Source organism: Aethalodelphis obliquidens, unplaced genomic scaffold (assembly GCF_003676395.1).
Source record: "Aethalodelphis obliquidens isolate GAN/ISIS:26980383/991018 unplaced genomic scaffold, ASM367639v1 scaffold58, whole genome shotgun sequence".
In the NCBI taxonomy this organism is placed as follows: Eukaryota; Metazoa; Chordata; class Mammalia; order Artiodactyla; family Delphinidae; genus Aethalodelphis; species Aethalodelphis obliquidens.
This window is the reverse complement of record NW_020838002.1, coordinates 5,605,908-5,630,876: the sequence shown is the minus strand read 5'-3', so window position 1 is coordinate 5,630,876 and position 24,969 is coordinate 5,605,908. Positions and strand designations below refer to the sequence as shown.

General features: G+C 39.8%; 1 protein-coding gene across 2 annotated transcripts in view; it reads right to left on the bottom strand.

Moving 5' to 3' along the window:
* Positions 1 to 24,969, bottom strand: part of ANKFN1 (ankyrin repeat and fibronectin type III domain containing 1) — a 154,994-nt gene that overhangs the window by 18,357 nt on the left and 111,668 nt on the right. Inside the window, exons 12-15 of one of the 2 annotated variants that reach the window (XM_027087288.1) lie at positions 17,618 to 17,784; positions 14,829 to 14,979; positions 13,095 to 13,263; positions 3,394 to 3,560 (exon numbers count right to left, since the gene is read on the bottom strand). In XM_027087288.1, the coding sequence (XP_026943089.1) occupies positions 3,394 to 3,560; positions 13,095 to 13,263; positions 14,829 to 14,979; positions 17,618 to 17,784 (654 nt within the window). Of the gene's footprint in view, positions 1 to 3,393; positions 3,561 to 12,972; positions 13,264 to 14,828; positions 14,980 to 17,617; positions 17,785 to 24,969 lie in introns of those variants that run through there. The other variant, XM_027087289.1, reaches the window with a different exon arrangement.

Here is a 24,969-nt window from a genome sequence, read left to right as displayed (position 1 = left end):
GCAGGCTAGAACTTTAAAGAATTCCTGGCCTGGCCTGCCTTTATCCATCCCACTTACTGGTGTGATGAACGGGAAAGAGAAAAAGGCAGTGGAGCCCTAGACTAGGTGAAAGAGAGGAGTGAGAATAGTCATCTGGAAGTAAGAATGGAGCCAGAAACTCTTGGAGTAGTTTGAGACTGTGACAGACTGAAGAAAGTCAGCTTTCTTGTGTTGGAACATAGTGGATTCAGGGGAGCCTTAAGTGGAATAAAGCAGAAATAGAACTTAAGGTATGATTAGAGAAGTGCTTCTCTAAAAATATTTATGGTTGTTAAAGAAGTCATGAAATGTTAGAGCCAACCAGGTGCTTAGGAAGGCATCTAGTCCAATTCTTTTATTTTATATATGAGGAAATGGAGGCCCCTGGATCAAATGCATTGTCCAGTACTCCAAGGTTTATCAGTAGAAGATTCAGGACTAAAAATGTATGCTAATTGTCTTCTAGTCATTATTCTTCTTACTCTGTTCCACTATTCCTTACATTGGGTTCAAAAGAGAAGCCAATCTTTCATATTCTCCTCATGCTTCATTCTTCCTTTTCCCACCACCTTCCCCCTGTCCGTGTTCTACTTTTACTGGCAATAAAGTAAGTGATGTAAATGTTTTGAATTTTTAAATACTGCACTCTCAGGTCAAGAAAGCAAGTAAGTTCTTGAAAGGTTTGTTTTTATAGTCTAAGAGGTCACCTGAAATATCTCATTTAGGATGAGAGAAGTAGGATAGGATTTGTCTGCTCACACTTTGCAAGCATATTACAATATCTTCTTCCTGAGTACTTAATAAACCCACAATCTTGCATATCATGTTTTAAAGCATTTTCCCTTCTTACTAATTAATAAATGAATGAATGTATAATTTATTGCATACTTATCATGTGTGGGCACTTTAGTGAATGCTTTACATGCATTACCTTGTTGAATTCTCGCAGTGACACTGAGAGCTAGTACTATTATTATCATCATCCCTGTTTTACAGATGAGGAGATTGAGATTTAGAGAACTTTATTTGCCCAAAGCTCACAGCATTTCCTCATCTTAGGTCCTCATTACTTGCCTGGAGGGTTGCAATAGCTTCGTATCTGGTTTCCCTGCCTTTAGTCTACTTCTCCTTAAATCTAGGAACGGTATGTAAATTATTTTAGTAGCCAATGAGAATGAGTACTTACTATAAACAACCAGTGTGGCCATACCAATGCGAACGGGAGGAATATCCTCCCCTGCGTGAATCTATCCTAAACATCTGTGAGAACCTATAACTGACTTTCTCCAAAACTTTGGCCAGGTCCCTATTGCCTGCAGAATCAAGTACAAATATCTTACCATGGCCTTTAACAAAGCCCTTGTGTGATCTGATCTCATTGCTACTTTCATTTTTACCTAATTTCTCACTACTGCCCTTTACTCAGTTTATGCCCCAGCTAATCTTGACTACTCATCATTCCCCAGATACGATTTTTCTGCTCTCTCTGCCTTATCTGTTTATTCTTTTTCTTTGCCTCTTAGTCTATTTCTCCTCACTACAGACTAACCCATCCCTATAGGCCCAGCTCAGTTACATCTTCTATGGCAACTTTTTTATGCCCACAAATGTAGGTAAATTTTTACTTCCTTGTGTTGGCACAAAACTTTTTTTTTTTTTGTACCTCTCTTTTGGCACCTAACTCATTTTACAAATAGTGTTTGTACACATTTCTTGTCTACCCTAATGCATTTTAAACGCTTTAAGGTCAGGGACTGTGTGTAATTCAACTTTGTATCTCCCTTACAGTGCCTGACACCTGGGTGTCCAACAAATATTTATTAGATTGACCTGAATATATGTCAAAGTGATATTTATGGTGGGGCTATTGCTATTATAGAAGTCCACACTTATCCATGGTTTTGCTTTCTGCAGTTTCGGTAACCATTGGTCAAGTGAGATCTGAGAATATTAAATGGAAATTCCAGAAATAAATAATTCATATGTTTTAAATTGCCACTGTTCTGAGAAGTGTGATGAAATCTCCTGTCATTCTGCGCCGTCCTGCCCAGGACGTGAATCATCCCTTTGTCTAGCGTATCCCTCCCATTAGTCACTTAGTAGCCACCTTGGTTGTCAGATTGTTGCCATATTGCAGTTCTTGTGTTCAGGTAACGCTCATTTTACTTAATAACGGCCCCAGAGCACAAGACCTAGTGATGCTGGCAGTTTGGTTATGACAGAGAAGCCACAAAGTGCTTCCTTTAAGTGAAAAAGTGAAAGTTCTTGACTTAATAAGGAAAGAAAAAAAAATATGGTGAAGTTGCTAAGATCTGTGGTAAGAATGAATCTTCATTCCGTGAAACTGAAGGAAAAGAAATTCTTCGTAGTTTTGCTGTTGCACCTCAGACTGCAAAAGTTCTGGGCACAGTGCATGATAAGTGCTTAGTTGAGGCGGAAGAGGCATTAAATTTGTACAATAAGATATTTTGAGAGAGAGAAAGAACATTCACATAGTTTTTATTATGGTATATGGTTATAATTGTTCTATTTTATTATTGTTAATCTCTTACAGTGCCTAATTTGTAAATTAAACTTTAGCATAGGTATGTACGTATAGGAAAAAATAGTATATATAGGGTTAGATACTATCTGCGGTTTCAGGCATCCACTGGGGGTCTTGGGATATATCCCCTGAGGTTAAGAGGGGACTACTGTATATTCATTTAGTGCATTGGGTTACTACAGGTGTAAAGATCGTAAGATTTGTCCAAGGGATTTAGGGGCAATTTCAGACTAGATCCAAATTCTCTTGTTGACTAGTCAGTACCCCTTTCTCAAGACCCTAAGATGTCACCGTAGGGCTTTTCCAGAAAAGACCATGGACAGGGAACACATTTTTTAACCTCTGTAGCTGCACATTAAAGTGTCAGTTCAGCCAGAAAGAAGTCCAAAGGATGAGAAATCTTAGGTCCAGCTGAATTTGGGTTAACATAAACTGATGGGTCGTTCTCTTCTCTTTTTCTCTGGGATATTGAATTAATTAATACAGTTTTTCTCTGTGTTGGAATTATCAGTGGGCTACTGGGTAAGGATAATATTCTGATCTCTACTTCTGGCAGTGATTTTTCTCTCCAGTATGGGAGACTACTGCTACCTACCACAGGGGCTGATACAGCTCTTACTAACACAGTGTTTTACCTGTAGCTTTTTCTTAAGCCTTTGTATAAAAACTCACATTTCCTTGAGCTCTGCATTTTAACCAAATCAACAGGCTGTTTGCACATGGTTGTCTTTAAATTAGCCCAGATTGCGGTTCTTTCTTATGCTTGGTTCTCATCCCCTCCACCATGTCCCTTCTTTCTCCCTTTTACCTCAGAAGAAACAAACTGTTACCTGAATGAAATCTAAAACTTGCTGGTGTCTTTGTTTGGCAGCTGCAACCTCACTGTCTGAGATTGCTTCCCTCAGGGACTGTTGGGTATTCAGAGAATCCAGCTCCACAACAGCAGAAAGGCGGCAATACAGACTAATAAATTTCTCCCTGTAGCTGCAAAAATGAACTGGAAAATGGACAAGCAAAATAAAACATGTTAAGACCTGGTATCAAAATAGAGAAATTCATACCTCAGAGGAAACAAGTTGAATGAAAACATGATTTATTAATCCTATCAGTGGAAAATATTAGGCCATAAATAAATTATAAATGTGCTCTTAAGGGGCCAGTTGTCTGGCTTTAGTCATACAGTATTCCCTTTTAAGGTTTACCAAGTCCTGGTAAGGTATGGGGAAGTGGAGTCGGCTAAAGCTGCAGTTTATGTTCAGCCCCTAAAGTTGGGCCACTACTGGGAGAATAAGTTTGCTTATCACTTTAAAGGGGAAAAAAAAAAAAAAAGCAAGTAGCAATTTGAAACCTAGTTTTGACTGCCATGTCTGATTTCCAGTATGTATCTTGCATGTTCCTTTCCAAGGCCAGAAGTCCCAGAAGATACAAGGCATGCTTTTCTCAGCGTATGTTTTGTCTTTTGTCTGGCTGGGAAATGTCTGTAAAGACCTAGTATGATGAGTTTTGCTTCTTCTCCTGCCTCTCCACTCCTCAGCTCCTCTGGAAGGATGATGGAGCTAACGCTCGATAGATCATTTTTGTCTTCACCTTCCTCTCTTGAAAGATAATGGGCCAGAGGCCAAAGGAAACAGTCTAATCTTCATCTCTATCATGGAGGAGGAAGAGAGGAGTGTGGGACTCAGCCTGGTGCAGGCAACCTGAGGTGATCCGATTTTTCATACTTCTCCGACTGGCTCTGATCATATACCATAACTTCAGATTCCAGTAAGATGAGGAAAGCATCCCAATTCAGACTAGTGTCGTACCAGTCTCTTCCTGGCCATTGCTGAGTTTGGAGACTCACTCGCCAGGAACCTCACTTACTCTGTGTGCCTCTGACCTGCGTCAGTGTGTTTTGTGCTTTGGAAATAGGGCTGTAATAACTCAACAAATCTGTGGAATGGAAACATTTTTATTTTGGCTTCTTTGGTGAGGAATTCTAGGAAGAACATCTAACTACTGTCCTTGGGCCTCTTTGCTGCTGATTCCTGAGACCTAGACCTGGACATTTAGGGAAACTAAAACCACATACCTCAAAATGGGGCATCTGGTCATCTATACACCTTACTGAGGGAGCCCTACTTTAACGCACATTGAGAGATTTTGTGTACCCTACAATTCCCGTCTTACCACTGCCTGCTTCCTTACTTGATTTTCTCTCAGGATGAAACTCAGTTGAGTGTAAGGGTAACCTGCTCTGTTTGTGTTTCCTCCTATTGAAGTAGTAGAGAAGAATGGAGTGAGGTCTCCAGTGGCCCATCCTTATTCCAGCTGTGCACCATTTCAAGGCAGTGTTTCTGAATTCAAGTAGCTTTGGTTCTGGGTTTTTTTTTTCTCTCTGATGTCAGATCCTTCCTTCTCACTTTCTCTGCTCTAACACTTCCTTGTCTGACAGAAGAACTGATCTCATTAAATGACAAACTATTGAGCTCTTCCCAAATGATCTACTTTTCATGCTTTTCCCTGGTTACAGACCTCTGTAGAGCTCCGTCTTGACTCAGGATAAAATCGAAACATCACTATAAAGCAAGCTCCTTGAGATCTAGGATTTTAATTTATCTTCAGTCATATCTTTTGTCATGCAACCACCCTCTGCTGTCTGCCTGCATTGACCCTACACTGTGGTCAAGCTGAACCTACTACAGGCCCTTTTGTGCTTCCATGCTTGTGAACATGCCATTTCCTTCTCCTCCAATACCCTTTTTTTTTTTACCAGTACCTTCAGGTCAGATTCTTCTGATCCTTGAAAATTTTAGTTTAAATAATCTTCTCCTCAGTGAAATCTTCATGGACACCTCTTTCCCTCCAGGCAGAATTAGTTTCTCTCTTTTGTGCTCCTAGACCACTTGTTTTCTAAATGTATCAGGACACGGATCCTGCTTTACTGTAATAATGTGTTTACTTGACTGCCTTGGTATTAGACTGTGATTTCTTTGAGGGCAAGAACCGTGTCTCCTGTTAATTTTTATTTCCTCAAAACCTGGAACATTATAACTTCTCAGTTAATGTTTATTGACTGAATGAACAACAACAAAATGTGCACCCTGATCTGAAGAGAGCAGACCCTTCCTCCAAAGTCTCCTCTTTCCCTCCATTCTCTTTTCTCAAGGTGCTTTTCCTTTTCCTGTTTCAAAAGGTGTACTTCAGGTCTGTGATATTTACTGGCCTCTCTACAGGAAAGAGTCACCATTACTTTTTAGCTTACTCTTGACCCTTGTAGCTCCCTGAATGTGTCTTTATGCCTTTCAAGGAGGAATTATATCCTGTTTGCACTTGACAGATGTCCTCTCTTGGCTGGAGAGTGGAGAGAGTGAAGTGTCTCACAGTCTGCCTTTCCAAACCAAGTTGTAAAAAAAAAAAAAAAAAAAATCAGCTTTTTTCCTTCTTTCTAAAATATGACTGGGAAGATAGTGAGAGGCACTGAAGAATTTCTTTAAAGGAAATACTATCGGTCCCATCTGAATTCTAGAACGCCAGGGTGTCCACAACTTTCTCTTGTTGTGTCTCCTTGTGGTCAGAGCCTTGGATCAGTGGGTGGTCTCACAGTGCCCACACCACCCGTGCCACTCACCACAGTGAGCTATGAGGACCTTTCAACGACAAGGACAGGGCTTCACTTTCCCGCTCTAGTGGTTTTTATCCAGAGCCTTTAATGTTACTTTAACAAATGTTACTTTAACATAGTCTTTTGTGGTTTAGCAATGATACATTTGGTAGCCATCACTGAGAAGGGGAGGATAGACTGGAAGCTTCTAATTTTTTTCTAATGTGAATCACATGCATTTTACAGGCAAAATGGTATAAGGATACAAAAATGCATTATCCCAGACCACATGATTTGTTATTAATTTACAAACTAAGACTGATTTTCTGTGGTGTTTTCTCTCTCTTTTTTCTGTATAAAATTGTTGGCACCAACACTGGAAGTCAGATTAGGAGTAGAGTAGAGTGGAAAGTACTCAGGGTTAGGTATCAGATGAAACTGGATTTGAATCATAGTTCTGCCACTTACTACCTTCATAATAATCGGCATATAACCCCTGGGAGCCTCCGTTTCCTCATGTCTAAGACAGGGGTAATAATATCTACCTAGGATAAGACAACATAATAGTAAACAGTAAAGTGCCCAGCGTAGCATGTGGCACATATCAGATATAAAAGAAATTTTTGTTCACATCCCTACCACGTCCCCCTGGGAAGAATGAGGCATTTAGTAGGTAGAATATTAGAATGGGATTGAGATTAGAATATTCTTCCTAAAGATCTCTAACTCAGTAAAGTCCTAATCAATCTGGGCCATGTAGCCTAGTTTGGAAGCTAAGGAGCCAACAAGATTACCTCCTAGGGTCAGTTTAGTTCCGTGATTCTTTGCCAAGGTGTCAGAAGGAACCTGGGCATAAGATGCCTCTCTAAAGATTCCTGGTAGTGAATGAGTTGATGTTGGAATTCAGGAGTGGTATCCTAAATCATGAAAAATGGGCATTAGGAATGAGGGTTGAGACCGTGCCATTTCTTATAAGCCTGTGGCCTGGATTCCATTAGGCTCAATGCCTGGATATCCCACAGGCACCTCAAACAAAACTCATCATTTGTCAAACTGAACTAACTCATCATCTCTCCCCTCCCCCCAAACCTGTTCCTCCCCTCTTATTTCCTGTTCTGGTAGATGGCAGCATTATCCATTTCAGCACCCTATTCAGACTCTCTGGCTCCTCCATCTTGCTCTTCAGCCACATTAAATCAGTCACAAAGTCCTATTGATTTTAACTTCTAAATTCCTCTTGCCTCTGCCTTCTCTTCTGTACCCCTGCTGTGGCAGTCTTGGTTTGAGTTCTTATCGTTGCCCACCTGGGCCAGTCTCTTAACTGTCTCATTGCCTCTAGTCTCAGTCCTTTTTTTGTTTTCTTGCAATCCATAGAGTTGCTAAAACCTAGTAAGACCATATTATTCCTTTTCTTAAAATCTTTTAATGACTCCTCTTTGCCTGTAGGATAAAATCTAACCGCTTTAGGATGGCCTAGCCCTTTGTGATTTTTACTTTTTTAAATTTTAGTTGTATCTTCTGTCACTCTTCCTCAGATGCCTGAAGCATCTTTCACAATGAACTACTAAGAGTGTACTTAATTGAGCTGCATTTTCCCACGTCTCCAAGCCTTCCTGCATGCTATTCCTTCTGCTTAAAATGATTTTCCTTTTCTACCTTTTCTTTCCTTTTCTGAATGTTTATTTATACTTCAGGGTCTATCTCAAATATTATCTCTGTAAGAAAGGATTAGGTGTCTTTCCTCTGAAATTCAACAACCTACATCTTAACAGCAGGATTTTCATTGCATTGGGACTATTGGTGTAGACGTCTGTATCCTCTACTGGATTCTAGACTTCTGGTGGGCAGATTGTGTCCTATTAATGTCTCTATGTCCAGCCCCAGCACAGTGCTTTGCATACAGTGGAAACTCAGTAAATATTTGTTGAATGAAGGATGCAGCCAAGCACTGAAGTATGAAATATATACCAGGCTTCAAACTGTTTCTAAAAAATTCCCCAGTTTCTTAATCTTGCTAGTCAAGTCAGTTGGAATCATAGAGCCAAGGAAATTGATAAAAGTCAACTTTCTTCTTCATAGGCCTGCTCTCAATTGTGACTGCCCACAGGGTCAGGGCAGGGTGACCTCCTCAGTGTAGGCTAGGCAAACCCTCAAGAGACCATATCACTGAACAGAGTTTCTAAGGGCTTTTCCTTTCATTTCTGGGAACAGCATAAATAGTGACCCTTGTTGTTCCCTAGGCACATACTTTATTACTGCAGAGGATTGCTATCCTGCTCCTATCCAAAGAGTCGGGGAGTATCAGCTCTTACGCTGTGGAGGGGGAGTGGGTCTGCAGTTGTACCACTTTGCCTCAGCTCAACCCTGCTCATAGAGGTCTCACAGCATCCTCCTGTATGATGGTCTCTCTCTTTCCCCAACAAGTAATCCTATGAAGGAACATCCTATGGGTCTTCCTCAGCCTAGTCTTTACTCCAGGAGACAGAGGGCTAAGCTCCTTTATCATTTTGTCCTTGCTAGATCTAGTTTGTGCTGGAATAGGCACAGATACAGTTTCCCATAGCTGGTTAGCAAGTTATTTATGATTCACTCGGGCCACTGGCAGGAGCATGGTCAGTGTGCCAAATCTCAAATCTTTTTGTTGTATAAGGCGTGACTTATACAAGTCAGACTGAAATATAGTATAACACTTTATTCTGTTATAGGGTGTGTATTCCCATAATTTGCACTTTTCAAGTTTTCTTAGAACTCTTATGTTGTTATTACAATTTTCTGAGTTCTGATTGAATTTTCAACAACATTCTCTTCCTCAGGAATGCTTAGTGTATCTATTGACCTTTTACTATGGACCTGTCTGTGGAATATAGAAATCCCTACCTACCTACAAAAACGAGCAAAAATTGCTTAGGTCTTTCTTCGAGGGGCCTAGGCCCACTGTAGCAAGCTCTTAGGAGTTCCTGTAGACGGTATTATGAAGTGCTTGCAGGAAGTAACTGATAATCTGCCTCTTTGGAAGCTCTGATTGCTTGGAAATAAGAGAGAGTTTATCATGGTTCTCACTAAGGCCCAGTAGTATTTAAAAAATTGTTGCTGGTGGTGCTAAAGTACAATAAGCGTAGTACTAGAGTATATTAATTTCCTGATACTGGCAATATTTCCTCCTGATCCCTAGAGAAGACTAATAGGATTGTGTATGCCAGTGGAAACAAGCCCAATCAAGTGGTCTTTTCTGGAAACTTACATGGCCCTCATTAATCAAGTGGGTCACCAACGATCTGGTAACAACGGAGAACCAGTAGGATAAGAAGTTATGTTTTACTCTAGGAAAAAACATCTTAAAGTCAGAAACTGTTGAGATCCAGGCTTTGATCTACAGCCTGGTTTTCATAGGTGAAGGATAGTACCTGATGGTCTTATACTGCTTTTAGTATTGAGAAGAGGTAAGACGGGTCAAAGAGATAGACACTGTTGGATTCTATTACTTTGCTAACCACAACCCTAGTTTTGTAAATTCCTGAAACGTCTTTTTCTCTGTGTTCTAGGCAGCACTACTTCAAGTGTGGTCCATGGATTGGCAGCCTCAGTATCAGCTGAAAGCTTGTTAGAAATGCAAATTCTCCAGCCCCTACTGACTCAGCATTTCTGGAGTGGGACTCCAAGAATCTATTTTAACAAGCTGTCTCCGTGTTTCCTATGTACATTAACGTTTGAGAAGCACTGTTCTAGGGCATCATATCCTGAAGTATGTTTTCTGTGGGTTTTTAACAGGTGCCATGCCTAAAATGGTTCTAGTTGTTGTCATATGAATTTGGAAAATGTTGGGTTAAACCAAGTTAAGCTTTTTATTTTTTTGTGGGGAGGACTGCCAGATTCTGCAGAGCTTTTAATATGTTACTTTACTGCTCAAAAATCTCTATTGTATTTCCAGCACACTTAAAGTAAAATCCAAAGCCCTTATCATGATCTGTGAAGCCGTGCATGATCTGGCCACTGCTGATCTTCTGATATCATTTCCTATCTTTGTTGCTCTTGCTTACGACATTCCACCTACACTGACCTCTTAGCCAGGCACACTCTTACTGTAAGGCCTTTGCACTTGCTGTTTTCATTGCACGGAAATCTTGCATCTCTGCTCAAATGTATCTTCTTCAGAGAGGCCTTTCCAGGTCATCCTATACAAAATTGTAGTTCCTGTCACTTCACTCCAGTCCTTTATCCTGATTTTTTTTTTCTTCATAGCTCTCACTACTCTCTGACATTTACAATATTAATGTTTGTTGATTAGTTTACCATTTGTTTCCCCCACTGGACTGTCATTAGCACCATGAGGAGTTTGTTCATTGCTGATACTTCAATACCTGGAATGGTGCCTGGCACGTAGTAGGTTACTAAAATATTTATTGATGAATTAGTGAACAAATGAGTGAAGAGAGGAAATTGTAGAATAGTAACAGCAGTAGGATAAAGTGTGGTTGCCCAAGAATAGTGTGTGAGCCTCCCAGAAAGCAAGATAGAGAGGATACTTGCAGGGCTTGGTCCTCCAGGGTCTTGAGAGTCAAGTCACTATTATGACTGATACTAAATCATTGATCATTCCCATTCCCCACTGAGGCACGGGGAAATGAATCTCATGTATTTTTGCCTGTAATCATGGAACAGTAATGACCATTTCACACAGAGTGGACCCCCAGTTGGCTCTGCAGTGAAGTGTTTTCTTTAGTTCTTTTCTCTGTCATTTATCTATCCCTGGGAAATCATTCACTGTCATGGCTTCAGCTGTTATCAGTAGACGTTGGCCAAATTTCTGTGTTTAGTACCCAACTTCGTCTTCTGCATTTTTACTGCCAGTTGTATATGTCTACTTGGATCCCAAAGCATTTTCTTCTCTGATTTCCTTATGTCTGGTTAATGGCAGCGGTATCCTCACAGTCTTTGAAGCTAAAAACCATGGGGGTATTCTAGAAGTCTCTAAACTTTGCCTTTTCTCATTCAAACAGTTGTCCAGTCTTGTCGATTACTTCCGGTGTTTCTTACATCTGTGTTTGTTTCCTTTTTTTGTTTTGTGTCTACCTTAACACTGGAATATTATAATAACCTCTGAACTATCTTCCCAACCCTGCTTTCAATCCATCTTAAACAGATTCCTCAGCCTGACTCTTAACAGTACTGCCCAGTATGGCTACAGCTTGTCCATACAGCTTTATGTCTACTGTTTCCTCCGTTCATTTCTCAGATGTAGCCAAATTGGACCACTTGTTCTTTTTTCTGATTCTGAGTTTTTCTGTTCTTACGTCTTTGCTTATTCTGCTCTCCCTCTGACAAAAAAGCTTTCATTATCCATGTTTATTAGCATCCTGTCCATTCTTTAACACCCATATCAAATATCCCCTCTCCAAGACGGCTTTTTGATACCTTTTTTGAGAAAACGTGCTTTCATTTCTTTTTTCAGTATCGCTTAACGCGTAAGATTTTGGCACATTATACATCATTTAAAAATTAACTCGTGTTCTTATTGTACTCCTGCCGCTGTACTAAAAAGCCCCTTGAGGGCAGAGCCTTAGTCCTAACTCATCTCTTAATCTCCACAGTAGGTTCCTAATGTGCAGGTAGCGACTTGAATTGAAATACCTTGACTCAAACTATGTTTTGTAATAGCTATATCATATATATCATATATCAGTTATATCATAGACTAAAAATGTTCATTTGGATGGGGAACTCATTAAATGGTCACATTCACGTTCAGGCATTTTGGGAGTGGCATGGCCAATATTGTTAATGATTTGACACAGAAAAGGTACAAGAAGGTTAAATGATGGCCAGTGCCACACAATGGAGGACCCAGTACTCTCAAGTCCCAGTCTGCAAGTCTGATTCAGGCTTCTCTTTATAACTCTCCCTGCTCTGGAAATAGCAATTGCTGTTCATCAGCTTTTGGGCATGTAAACTGCTTGGAGCAAAAGGGAAACTGGGAGACTTTGTCCATTTATCCTCAAGAGATAAATTCAGATTCAGATGCCCGGGTCTCAGGATGAGACATCAGGCAGTTGCCTTGTCTGTTTCTAAATCTGGCGGCTGGGGAGCAATCCAAAGAGAGTCTGCCCCCATTCCACCCACCCCGTCACTCACCCTTCCACAAATCCTGCAATCCATTTGAACTGATGGAACTCCTGTTAATTGCCTCTTATTGGCCTGTTACAAAATGAAGCATGGGGAAGAGACAAAGCTTCCCTATTCACATTTTCAGTGGGCAGCAGGGGTCTCTGCAAAAATAGAGAACCTGGGGCCCAGGCTATTCATTTTTGAAAGTTAGGACAAGATCTTCCACCATTCAGAATCCCACATTATAATCACAGTACTGCATCCTGGGAGACCCTGTCAACTTCTCAAATGGTCTGCTAGAAATTGAGTCTATTTAATAAATTAGCACTACTTATAGGCTTTTTTCCCCTTTAAAGTGATACACACTTTACATTTTAATTTCAGTATTTTTTTTCCCATTTGGAGGAAAGAGGGGGTGGGAAGTGGGGGAAGAGAGAAGAAAGAAAGAAAGAAAGAAAGAAAAGAAAAGGAAAGAAAAGAAAAAAAAAGAAAAGAAGGGAGGAAGAAAGAGAAGGGGCAGTGCTTTTCATGAAAACATTAGTTCTTGTATTTATGTTTTAGGAAAGCAAAGGGGAGGCAAGAACTGCAGCCTGATAACTGAACTTTCTGTTTAGAAGTCCCTCCTCTCCATTGGGCCTTAGCTAGGTTTCAATAATTATTGCTCAGGCACATAGTTTTGGAGCTTTGCTTTCTCTCAGACTTGTACACAGTTCTAGGAAGGGTTGTTGCCAAAGCTGTCATGTGATTTATTGACCCTCCACTGGGACAAGGGGGAACAGATATAACTTTGTGATTTTATTATAAGGAGGCTGGGTTAATATTTCTAGGTGAAACAAGCTACTATACCAAGTTCAAACATCTGAAGAGGGAGGTTAAGAAACCCTGAGTGTGGGGTGTAAGGATTATTCTGTCCTGGGGCTGTACAGACGTCGTCTGAGGCAGGGAGCAGGAGAAGAAAGGACACATTGTGACCCATTTCCAACACCTCCTGTGTGTAGAGGCGGAAGTTCCTTGCCTGCAGAGGGACACGCGCGGAGGAAAAATAGGAGAGTTACAGCATGGCACTTACATAAACAACACCAAACTGGCATAAAACATCTAACAAAATTACACAACTTCAAGCTTGGAATTTTTATACAACATAAATATTAGGGTTCAGTCCATTTAATAATGCTATATAAAATCAAGATTTAAGGCAGTAATGTTCCACATAAACTCTGAAAACAACATTTATGCTTCTTATAAAAGCAGAAAATGATTGCATTCTGTGGGCTTTTCAAAATGATGAATATAATTACATGAAGCAACAAAAATGGATTGAATTAAAAATCCACTAGTTTCAATTTAAGTTGGTTAAGGGGGGAAAATGTAGTTTCTGGCCAAGGACTGAGAAAATTTTACAAGTATCCAAAAAAAAAAAAAAAAAGGTATGTACTCTTAGGCAGTTAGGCAGCCTTCTCCCAACATGTATACGTAGCCCAAGAGTCACCAGTGAAATATGAGCTGCTTCAAACTTTCTAAGCCCAAGAAACCCTTTAATGGTATCTACTGTTGCAAGTTGAGCTGGTATTTTTTTTCCTCCTCCTGAGTACATGGCCACCCCCAGAATAATCCAGTTACTCCTCTAGTGTCTTTATAGCATCTTGTGCAATTTATTCTTCATCAGTGTTGGCTGTTTTGGACTAGGCTTGCAATATTGACTTGTAATCAGAGCAGTGCCCCAATGGAAGAACACTCTCAGATAGACTCTTGCCTCCATGGGTCAGAGGCCAATTCATAGTTGTCTTTCTGTTATTTAAAGAGAGCCGGTCACTCCTGTTAACAGTCTTCCTGTTTGCAGGCTAAACTTGGTGTATTTTCTGTGTGTATAGGAATAGTAGTGTGTGTGTGTGTTGAGTGGGGAGAGATGGTGAATGTAGGTCCAAAAAAAAAAAAATCCAACTTAATGCTACATGATGTTAGCTTACTAGACAGAACCTGATAAACATTTACTCTTCTCTTCTGTGCCTACAGGGTTTTTGTTTTTGTTTTTTTTTTTGAAGTTGCTTATTAGTGGAGGTAAGATTTGCACATCTTGGTTTAGACAAGACAAGTGATTTTGACAGCAAATTTTCTGCTTGTGGAAAGATAGCATGGCATAACCTTGGCCACTGCTCTAGACTTAGACTACCAATAGTCTTCTGTTCGTAAGTAAATTATTTGCAAATCTAACCATACACTTATTTATTTACTTATTTGTTTATTTATTTATTCCCCTTGCTTCATGCTATCCTGAAGCTGAGACTTGATGTCTTTCAAGGTGGGTTAGGCAATTATTTTTCCTTGTTTGACCAAACCACAGTGAAGTGGGCTCTGGGAACTTTGGAAGACATCAGTATGGAGGAGCTAGAGAAAAGGTACAGAAGTGCAGCCTGTGTCCACTTATAGGCATCAAATTGAAAATGTGCATGTATGTGCAAAGTGGTGTGTAAATAAATGAACAAAATATGTATACATATATTTTTTTACCTCTTGAGTTTTACCCCATAATGCAGTTTCCATGAGCCATAAAAAGAAGATAAAAATGGTAAAGACTGGTACCTGGTGTAGAGGTATATTGATCTGCTTAAGGAGAGCTTTCACTGCCATCTGGAGCTCGTAGAAGAACAATTGCACAGGGCAGTCAGAAGTATGATCCACACTTTCCATAGATTCAGAGCCAGAAAGCTTTTGGACCAGTTCCCACTCCTCTCTGTATGTTGAGTCAAGTTAAAATTAGAAATATTACAAAAGTTCAGAACACAGCTCAGAACATTTTTACTGCATATGTCCAGAACCTGAATAACCAATTTTTGGTGGTTAAAACTTGATGCAATTCTTGAAATTTGAACTTTTTTGCCACCCAAATGGAGTTTAAGATGAACTCTTTCTAATTTAAGCTTATTTCACCTATCAAACCACATACACCTCAGAACAGCAGGTCTGATTTGTAATGAATCAGTTTTTGAGATTGGAGCTTTGAAATATTTTGTAATAGTTTCCTGTCTTCATTTTTCTTTTCCTGAAGATCCCCTGTAAGTTCTGAGACCCTACATTTTACCACAGGGGCATCTGCTGGTTAATTCAGCAGTTGGGTAACCACAGGACTCTGGTCCAACTCAGGCAAGAAACCACATGGCACGTTTCAACCCTGGCCTGTTGTGATCGTGGGTACTATTTTGGTTTCCTTCCCCTTCCAAAAGCTTGAGAATCACAAACAGGAACAGCAGACAATTCCAATAAAAGGAACCAGGGGACACACATCACTGCTTCCATCCTCCTTTCAAACCAGTCATCTGTGTCTTTATTCTGCATGCTCTACAATCCTTCCTAGTGAACTTTTCCAAATGTCCTGCGGAAGGGAAGGGAAAAGAATGGTGGTGGGAGGAAAGCACATCTGGTTTGTCCCCCAAAAGCTGCTCTTCAAAAGGATCTTGAAAAGATCAAGGTAAAAGCCTCCTGGGCAACATTGTTTCCACAGGTATTTTAGCACAAATCTCTAAACACATTGAGTTGGCACATTTTCTAACTCTGCATGGAGCAGCAGTGTGCTCTCAGGAGCAGGCTAGAGAGGAAAGGAAAGTCCTCCTGTTTTGGGTTGGAAAGAGAGGAGGTGCTAACATATGTTCCCACCCTCGTGAAAATCCTCTGAGGGCTCTCCCTGATGGGTTATCCTCACTGGGGCTCCGAGCTATGAGCCAGAAAATGAAATTGATTGTGACATGAGCTTTTCATCAGAATACACTCTCTTTTAACCAGCTACCCTCTTAGAAAAGTTTCTGTTTTCATGATATCAGTTTCATTTCAATTCCCACACTGGAAAAGACTATGGAAAAATCTACCCTTTGTCTCAATAAGAGGAAAAAAAAAAAAAAGAAAATTAAATCCTGCTTCAATCTGGGCATACTGTTGGCCTCACAAATAATTGAAATCTTTGAGAACCTGCTTGGGAACTATATCTTTTCTTCCGTCACTGATACTGAATTAAATGAGGGGTTCTGACTAGCACGAGTATGCACAAAATCTGAAGGACCACATTGCTAAAATATTATCTGTAATCAAATTAGAAAATAAATTACCAGGAAGAATACCATGAAACATCTACCACTAATCAGTTTAGTCTTTAAGGATGAGGGAGATGGAACTGGCAGAGGGAAGGCTACTGGAGTCTTTTGTAAAAATGAAACTTGGATCCTTGGCAAATGGAAATTAGTTGGTACAACCACTAAAAGATAGAGTCTAAACCTTTAAGGCACAAATCTAGAAAATGGATGAAAGTAACCATTGCAAAATCAACCCACAAATGAGCCTCTTGGGAAGGACTGAGATAACTAATGCTGATTGTAGAAGTGGCCACCAGATGGCAGACTTAAGTCTAGGTGTAGTTGGTAAGTGGAAGAGAATATGGCAGCTAGTGAGTTCTCTGAAGAGACCGTCGTCATCGTCATCTCCTTCATTGTCATCAAGTAGTATTTAATAAACATCGTGAGATACTCTCGTCAAAAAGTTCTTCTCACTTTAGTGACCAAATTTTAAATGACCAAATTAGAGTCTCCTTTGGTTAAGCAAATCTGTAGGTGCAGCCTAGAGCCTGAGGATCTAAATTGTACACGGAACCTTGACAGACTCTTTTTCAAGTTCTTTTCCTTTTCTTGTCTGTTCTTTCTTTGCCTTTTCTTTTTGTGTTGAACACAGTTCAGTTCATTTTAGTAGACCTTCAGAGGTGTACTAGAGGGCTAGCGGTAAAGCTGAGTCAGATTTCCAAGACTGGGCAACATTTTCCAAAGTTAACGGTAATTCACCATAATGCCAAATCGTAGAACAATTTCCAGAAGGTCAGGCCTTGTTACTTCTTTTCTTCCCTAGAGAACCATAAAGAGTGTAGGAAACACACAAAGTCCTTAGGCCAGGGGGTTGGGGTGGGGGGAGTGAGGGTAGGGAGGGTCCTTTAAGGTTAAGGGGAGACCAGTTACTCTACTAGAACCCATTTACACAAGTGATTTTTTTAAATGTGACTTTTTTAGGTTGTGGAGAAAAGATATTGGAAATAGCAGTGCTGAAAGAAAAGGGCATCTATTCATTAACCTGAATGTCAGTGGTTGCATAGAGGAAAGTGAAAGGATAGTGTCCCCTTTAAATGGGCCCACTCCTTCCACCAATCAGTACTACAAGCCCTCCTTATCCTAACGTTAAAACCGAGCTATGCCTTTGCCCCAGTGTGCTGGCCCCTGAGGACATCTCATCGTAGAAACTTCACTCAGAAGTAACATTTCAGTTTCCTTCTGGCACATCAAACCCATCACTTAGCCATTGTTTCATCATGAGGAAAATCTAAACTCCTCACAACTTACTTGGAAACGTTATTGTTCTCACGGATCTTCACATGGCAGAGAATGTTAGGCAACTTTTGGGTAACAAGAACTTTGATTTGATCCACAGAGCTACATAGCTTTAGGTAACCCAGATATAATCCAGGAGAGAGACGCTGATGACTCCTTTTGTGATAGGAGAGAATATCCTGTAGGATGAAAAACAAAACAAAAAACACATTAAAAGGCAATCTCTTTTCATTTCTTAGGCACACCATGTCACGAATTAAAGGAGCTGTAGCTAAGTAATTAGTGAGAAACCTTGGATACCACCATGAACGTTGAGAATGTGTTGGTGGTACAGCCAGTCTTACCTTCAGGAGAATTAGCCTCCAAGTCAGGTACTCAGCCTTTAATATATTCTGCATGCTTATTTTCCTCAGATTTCTGTTCCACGAATAGGTGTGTGGGTTGTGATTGGGAATGGTCTGGTTGGTGGTGGAGGCGGATAGATACTAAAGAAAAATAGAATTCATAATTTCTGTCCTTGAAGGGTTTATTGTTTAGCTGGGGGAAAACAAATTGCAAGTGTAAAAACTGACAAAGCAGTATAGGAAGCCTCATTATTTCAGGATAATTGGTGTCAGGAAAAGGATCAAAATTTTATACTAAGTAGAAAAAAAAGGATTTGATTGTTATCTTGAAAAATCAGACAAGCAATAGCAATAGATTTATTTATCTTATTAACATTCGAGTTATAATCACTAATTCTGAGAACGAAGAGAGAATCAAGTATTGATTCTTGGGTTAACATTTTAGACTAAATTGTATGATAGCTGAAATGCTGTTCCTCATGTTTGACTTTCACAATGTGATCATGAAGAGGATAATTTTTGCAAGAGTATCTGAAGGCTCCATATATTTTTTTTCCCTTGCATTAAACAAATTTGATATTCAGGTCATTCTCTTATAAAATCCTTGTTCATTGTGTGGTCTTCAGTTGTTAACTGGCCTACCATTGCTAGATTCTCAATTGTCAGTAAATTTGCATGTGATTTGATTAGTCTCCATGTCATCCTCATCAGCTTCACAAACTTCTGTATCTTTTACAAGATTTAAAAATTTACCTTGTAATAGATTTGCATTGAATTTGCATTGTATTGTCACATCACAATATTCCATAGGCAGCGGAGACTGAATAAAGTTGGTGCGATAGGAGGTGCCAGCCTAGTTAAGCACAGAGGGGTGTTTGAGTGGAGTTTTGTTTTCTACGTGGTCAGTTTTCTAGTGAACTTTTAAGTTTGTGACTTTTGCTTCTCTCTATGACTGCAGGAACTCAGGTAATAAATACTTGGTAATACAGACACTTCCTCTCCTGTATATCAGTAGGTAAGACTTTTTATACATTTGGGCAGTGTAGGGGTGAAACAGAGTAGGAGTGATGACTCAGGAAACTGATTATAGGGGAAGGATTTCTATAGGCCAGAGTTTAGCCTAGTTTTCAAAGGGGGTAAAAAAGAGGGAATCAACTCTACCACTAAATATAGGGAAGGCAAAAGAGAAGAGAAAAAAACAAGTTTAAACTTACATAGAATTCAGTATGGAACAGAAAGGTATGAGGTCTTCCTTGACAGTATACTCTGAAGAAATGACCCCTCCTCTGTAGAATTAACCATCTGTAACATCTAACATATGCTATTGTGTATTGTCTCCTTTGTCCTGTCCTTATCAAACATATTGAGTTCCAGGTACTATAGGAGACATTGGGGTTTCAGGTGAACCTTATATGATCCCTGCTTTTGACGAGGTCAAGAAAGACAGATGAGTAAAGGAATGATCACAATATACTGAAACCAGTTTATAATAGAGGCAATGTAGGCATACAGAGGAAGGAGTACTTAACTTATATTTTTCTTCTTTTATGTTCTTTTCTTGAACTAGACTATGAAATTAATGGCAGGGCCTTTTTTTTCCCAATTGCTTTGTCTCCTTAGTGCCCAGTACTGTTTCTATATATAATAGGTTTGCAACATGTGGAAATCAGGCCTTGTCCCTAAAACAGAATGTATGAGAATAGCAGAAGAGGGACAAAATAAGAATGGTCACAATTGGAAGGAAGACATAACTAGCATGTATAGGAAAGCAAAGACTAAATAACTTTTAAGATATTTGGCAAAGAAATAGACTAGAAAAATTTGACTTCACGATTAAGAAGGAGGGAATTCTTATTAATATAAGGAGATTGATAAAGCTGAATGTTTTCATCTTGTCTCTTCAGAACAGATTGCAGATAATTAGTTGACTAGAGGAAGTTCAGTCAAGGTGAAATTTTGAGAAATGAACAGGTAATCAAAGAGAGAGAAACAGTTAATGAGAGAAGGAAAAATGCAAGTATTTAATCAGCAGAATTTGACGATATGCACCCTAGGGGTGCTTGCTGTACAAGCAGATGTGGCCACAGACCCACAGATCATTATTTTTGAGAAGTGATGGAGAACTGGAAAAGTCCCTAAAGACTGGAAAAGGGCAAATATGCCTATCTTTGAAACAGGAAGGGGAGAAACACAGAAGACACTAGTAATTAAAGACCACCAACTTATAGATCTTTGGGAAAAATGAGAACAAACCATCAGTCAATCAATTTGCAGTCACCTAGGAAACCCTGAGACACTAAATAGGAGTCAGCATGGTTTTGTGATGGGCAGATCATACAGACAACTTTAATTTCCTATAGCAAAAGAACAAGATGCATAGACCAGGGAGTTGTCTCCAGTATAATCTGTTTCACTAGATAATCTGGGAAAAGTATCAATAGAATCTTGACCGCATGACTTTAATAATAAGCTGAATATCAGGGTTGAAGATTTGTGGATGATGGGGATAGTATGGGAATAGTAGGACATATTGAGCGATGGCCCAGTAGAGACTGGTCCTGAGAGCCAGTCGGTTCATCATGTTTATTGATGTTCCAGACAAAGAAATGAAGAATGTGTGTATCAAATTTGTGGGTCCCAAATTTGGTGTGGTTTTGATTTTCTGGAAAATAGTAATAAAGCTCTGAATGACCTTATGCATTGGAAAAATAAGCCTATCATAATTAGGGTTGAAACGTAATAAGAAAATGTGCTTGTAAAGACCCAAACCCAAGAGTACAAATATAGAATGGGTATGAGTATAAGAAAAAACATGTGGGGGTCAGAACTGACCACAAATAGAATGTGAGTTAGGAACATACTGTGGTTATGTAAAAAACAACACCATTCTGGGATGGAGTCATTCACTCTTCCATTCAATTTTTTTAAAGACTATTACTGAGCATCTACTATGTGTTTTCCTGCCTTTACATAGTCATTTAGCCTTCATTAGTCAGAATGTTTTTGGAGCCTGAGAAATGCATGGGAAGAGAGAGAAGCTGTCCTATTCACATAATCTGAGGTACATTAGAAAGGCCCCCTAAGCCAAATCAAATGCCTGTGGGTTTATATATTGCCTGATTTGACCTCTAACCTGCATTTCCAGTCTCTACTTCCACTGCAGTCCTCTTGTGTCCCTTATCTCCAGCCAAAATGGATTGCTTTTCCCTTCCTCATACATAGCCTAATCTCTCTTCTTTGATTCTTTGTTGGTTCATGAATCCACTCATTCTACCAACTTTTATCGAGCACTTACTATGTATCAGGCATTATGCTGGGATGTTAGTGACATCAAGATGAATAGGACATGATCCTTCTTTTCATGGAACTCGTATTTCAGTTTGTGAGAGAGACATGTGAGCAAGTTGTTCTTAACCCAGTATAATAAAGGTTGTGTAAGGTCCATTGTGGACTCAAGGGAGGGTGGGATCTCCTTTTCCAGCTTTTACCTTAATTTTTCGTACCATGCCCTCTATTTAATTTAATTCTCTATTTAATTAATTCCTTCCTTCCTCCCTTCTTTCCTCTCTTCCTTTCTTCTTCCCTCCCCCTTTCCTTTCTTCTGCCTCCTCCCCCGTCTTTCTCTCTTTCTTTTTTTCTCCACCTGGTAAACTTAACTTACCCTTCATGGCTCAGCCAAATGTCACCTCTTCTACAACGGCTTCCCTGATATTTCCAGGTAGAATTAATACTTGCTTTGTCTGTGTTTTCATGGTACACTGTTGGTGCTGCTGGCAGGTTCTGGTTTAATTCTGCCTTGTATTACCTTGATTTGTGTACAAGTCTGTCTCCCTCCCTTGACTGAACTTGAAAGGAAGGACCTTGAGTTATTCATTTGTTTTTCCTATAGCACCTAGAAGAGTTCCTGGCACCTAGCTGGTGATGAAAAAATGTTTATTAACTATGAAGTGAGAGGCCCAGAGGTACTGGGGGTCTGGGGCTGAAGCTTTGGGAGAGAATATGTTGTGTTGGAGCAGTGACCAGGAAGGGTATACCCTTCTTCTCTTCATTGATCAGATATCCTAAGAGCTTGTTAGAGGAACAATGTGTAGTTGCTTTTCCAATAACTACAGGGCTTTTGTTTTGTTGGATAGGGTATGGAAGCTGAATTGTCCAGGGTTAACAGAGGTCATAAAATGGTGGCCTGTGGCCCAAGATTATATAGGCTGCCAAGAATGTAAATTTTCTGAATCATTTTCTAACTTTTAAAAATAAAGAGATTTTATCCCAAACTCTGGACTTTCAACTTCTCTTTAAAAATTGAAAAATATTTCAACATTGGGACCACTTTCTTCCACTGCAATTAGTTGAGGCTGAATAGGGCTGTTCTTTAGATGAGACAGGGGCTCTTCAGATTACTATAGTCTTTGTTACTTCCACTTTTTTTTATATTGACATATAACTCACATACCATAAAATTCACTCTTTTAAAGTGTGAAATTCAGTGGTTTTTACTATAGTCACAAGGCTGTGCAACTATCACCGCTATCTAATTTCAGATTATTTTCAACATTCCAAAAAGAAAACTCCCATTCATTAGCTGTCATTCCCCAGTCCCTCCTCTTCCTGCCCCTGGAACCACTCATCTACTTTCTGTCTCTATGGCTTTGCCTGTACTGGATATTTAATTGTGTAGCATTTTGTGTCTGGCTTTTTTCACTTAGCATAATGTTTTCATCCATGTTAGCATGGATCAGTACTTCATTTATGGCTGAATAATATTCCATTATGTGAATACATCACTTTTGTTTATCCATTCATCAGTTATTGGACATGTAGGTTGTTTCCACTCTTTGGCTACTGTGAATACTTCTGCCATGAACATTGGTGAACAAGTTTTGTGTGACCCCAATTGTTTCTTATATCCAGCCCAGTTGACTCATTTCCATTAATCTTCCTGATTCCAGTAGTTTTTGATCCCCACGTTAGGGGTTCCTTGGAGGTAGAGAGAGCAGGAATGTGCAGGAAAAAAGCAGAAGAGGGCAGAAGAGATAGTAGGTCCTGGGCACCTCAGGTGTAAGAAGAAGATGCTGGGTCCTTGTAGGTGACAAGAAATGCCTAAGGAGATCAAGGGAAGGAAAGCAGGGATGGGAGGGAGATGGAGGGCAAGCTTCACCACAGCTTCTGTAGGATCACACTTTTAAAAAGGATCTAGAGAAAAGGACGGGGAAGGTGTGTAAAGCAGCATGGCAGAATGGGAAGGGCACCAGGCTAGGAGTCAGAAGACTTGTGTCTTAGTCCCACAGGCTGCTTTTTTGGCTGATAGGACCTTGGTGAGTTACTTCCCTGAAATCCATAGCTTCATTTATGAATTGGACAGAAATTTCCCACTCAACCTCACTGGGTTTTCATGAGGATCAAATGATATAGATGTGACAAAGTGTTATAAACTTGAAAGTGTAGTACAAATGTGAGAGATTAATCTTCAGAGAAAACTTTACCTGGAGGTTTCCAGTTATTGAAGTGACCCCTGAAGGTTATGGTCAGAGAAACTCAGCACCTGAGAGGGGCCTTTCTGTTGGAAACACAGTTGACCCTTGAACAACATGGGTTTGTACTGTGTGAGTCCACTTATACCTGGATTTCAATAAATATACAAAAATATATGTGTGGAACATTGTGCTAGACTTGTATTGAGGTGGGTAACCTATCCTTACATAGACAAAAGGTGAGTAGTATTTAATGTAAAATTAATAATGTTTTAGTTTTCTTACTGTTTTATAACTTTTTTTTCAGAGAATTACATTACCATACAGTATGCCTGTCTCTTGTAATTGGAGAAACTGCCTATCAGCCTGTCATCACAGGTAAGTGGTTTTTTAAAAAAAGTAACAATGTTTCCAATACTGTATTATGAATGTGACTATAATACTGTATGCCGTAAAAATTTTATGACCATTCATGAGCGTATATAGGCTAGGCTACTGTGAAGCAATTGTATCAGTTACACTAGGCTACCATAAAGCAGTCATACTGCTGCTTCTTTATTATCAATGCATGAATTGTTATACCTCTAAATAAATATGAATTTCTTTTTCACATTATAATTTTGGGGCGTCAAAAGTTATATTTGGATTTACTACTGGGGGGGTGGTGTCGGCACCCTTAACCCCCATGTTGTTTGTTAAAGGGTCAACTGTACCCTCATTGCCAGTTAGTTTGCTCAGGGGGATTCTAACTTGTCTGTAATAACTCTCTTTTCCTTCCCAGGAAGAGTGTGGGAAGGATTTCTCTCTCCCTTCCAGATATATGAGAGAGGCCTGTTATGAAGGTCTGGGACTTGAGAGGGTCAGGAATTTGAGCGGGTTAGACCCTGGAGGTTCCCTGGGGCCCTAAAGGATTAGTGCATTAGTTATGGGCCCAGATTTTGTTAAAGCCCTTATCTGTTTTGAAAACTCCATTGTGGATCATTTAGTCTTTATACAATTTTTCCTTAGTTCTTACGAAAAGGTAGAAGTAGTGAAATGACTGAGCCAGTACCTAGGGTCTCCTGGGAGAGTACAGATGACAAGGAGATGGACTGGGTGTGTCCTGAGGGAGAGCCTAGCATTGGTTGGATTTTTCTGAGTAGAGAAATAATAAAAATAACTAACATTTATAGAGCACTCACTTTGTGCTACTCTTCTAATGCTTTATGTATTTAACTCATTTACTCTTCATTAGAACCCAGTGAAGTAGGTTGTTTTGCAGAGAAGGAAATACAGGAGGTAAGAAATTAAGTAACTTGTTCTAGTCACATAACCAGAAAAGGTGGAGTCAGGAATCATACCCAGTCGGCCTGAGTCCAAAGTGGTGCCTCAGAATGTGGTGTGATGTAGCAGAAAGAAGCTCAGGCTTCCAGTCAGAAGGCCTGGAGGTCATCACTCTTATGACCCTGAGAAAAAAGAGTGGTTTGTGGCCTGGAATTGTGGGAATTACCCAGCCTGCTTTGGTCAACCACCAAGACCTATCTCTATGTTGAATTGGTGGGGCTGCCTCCTG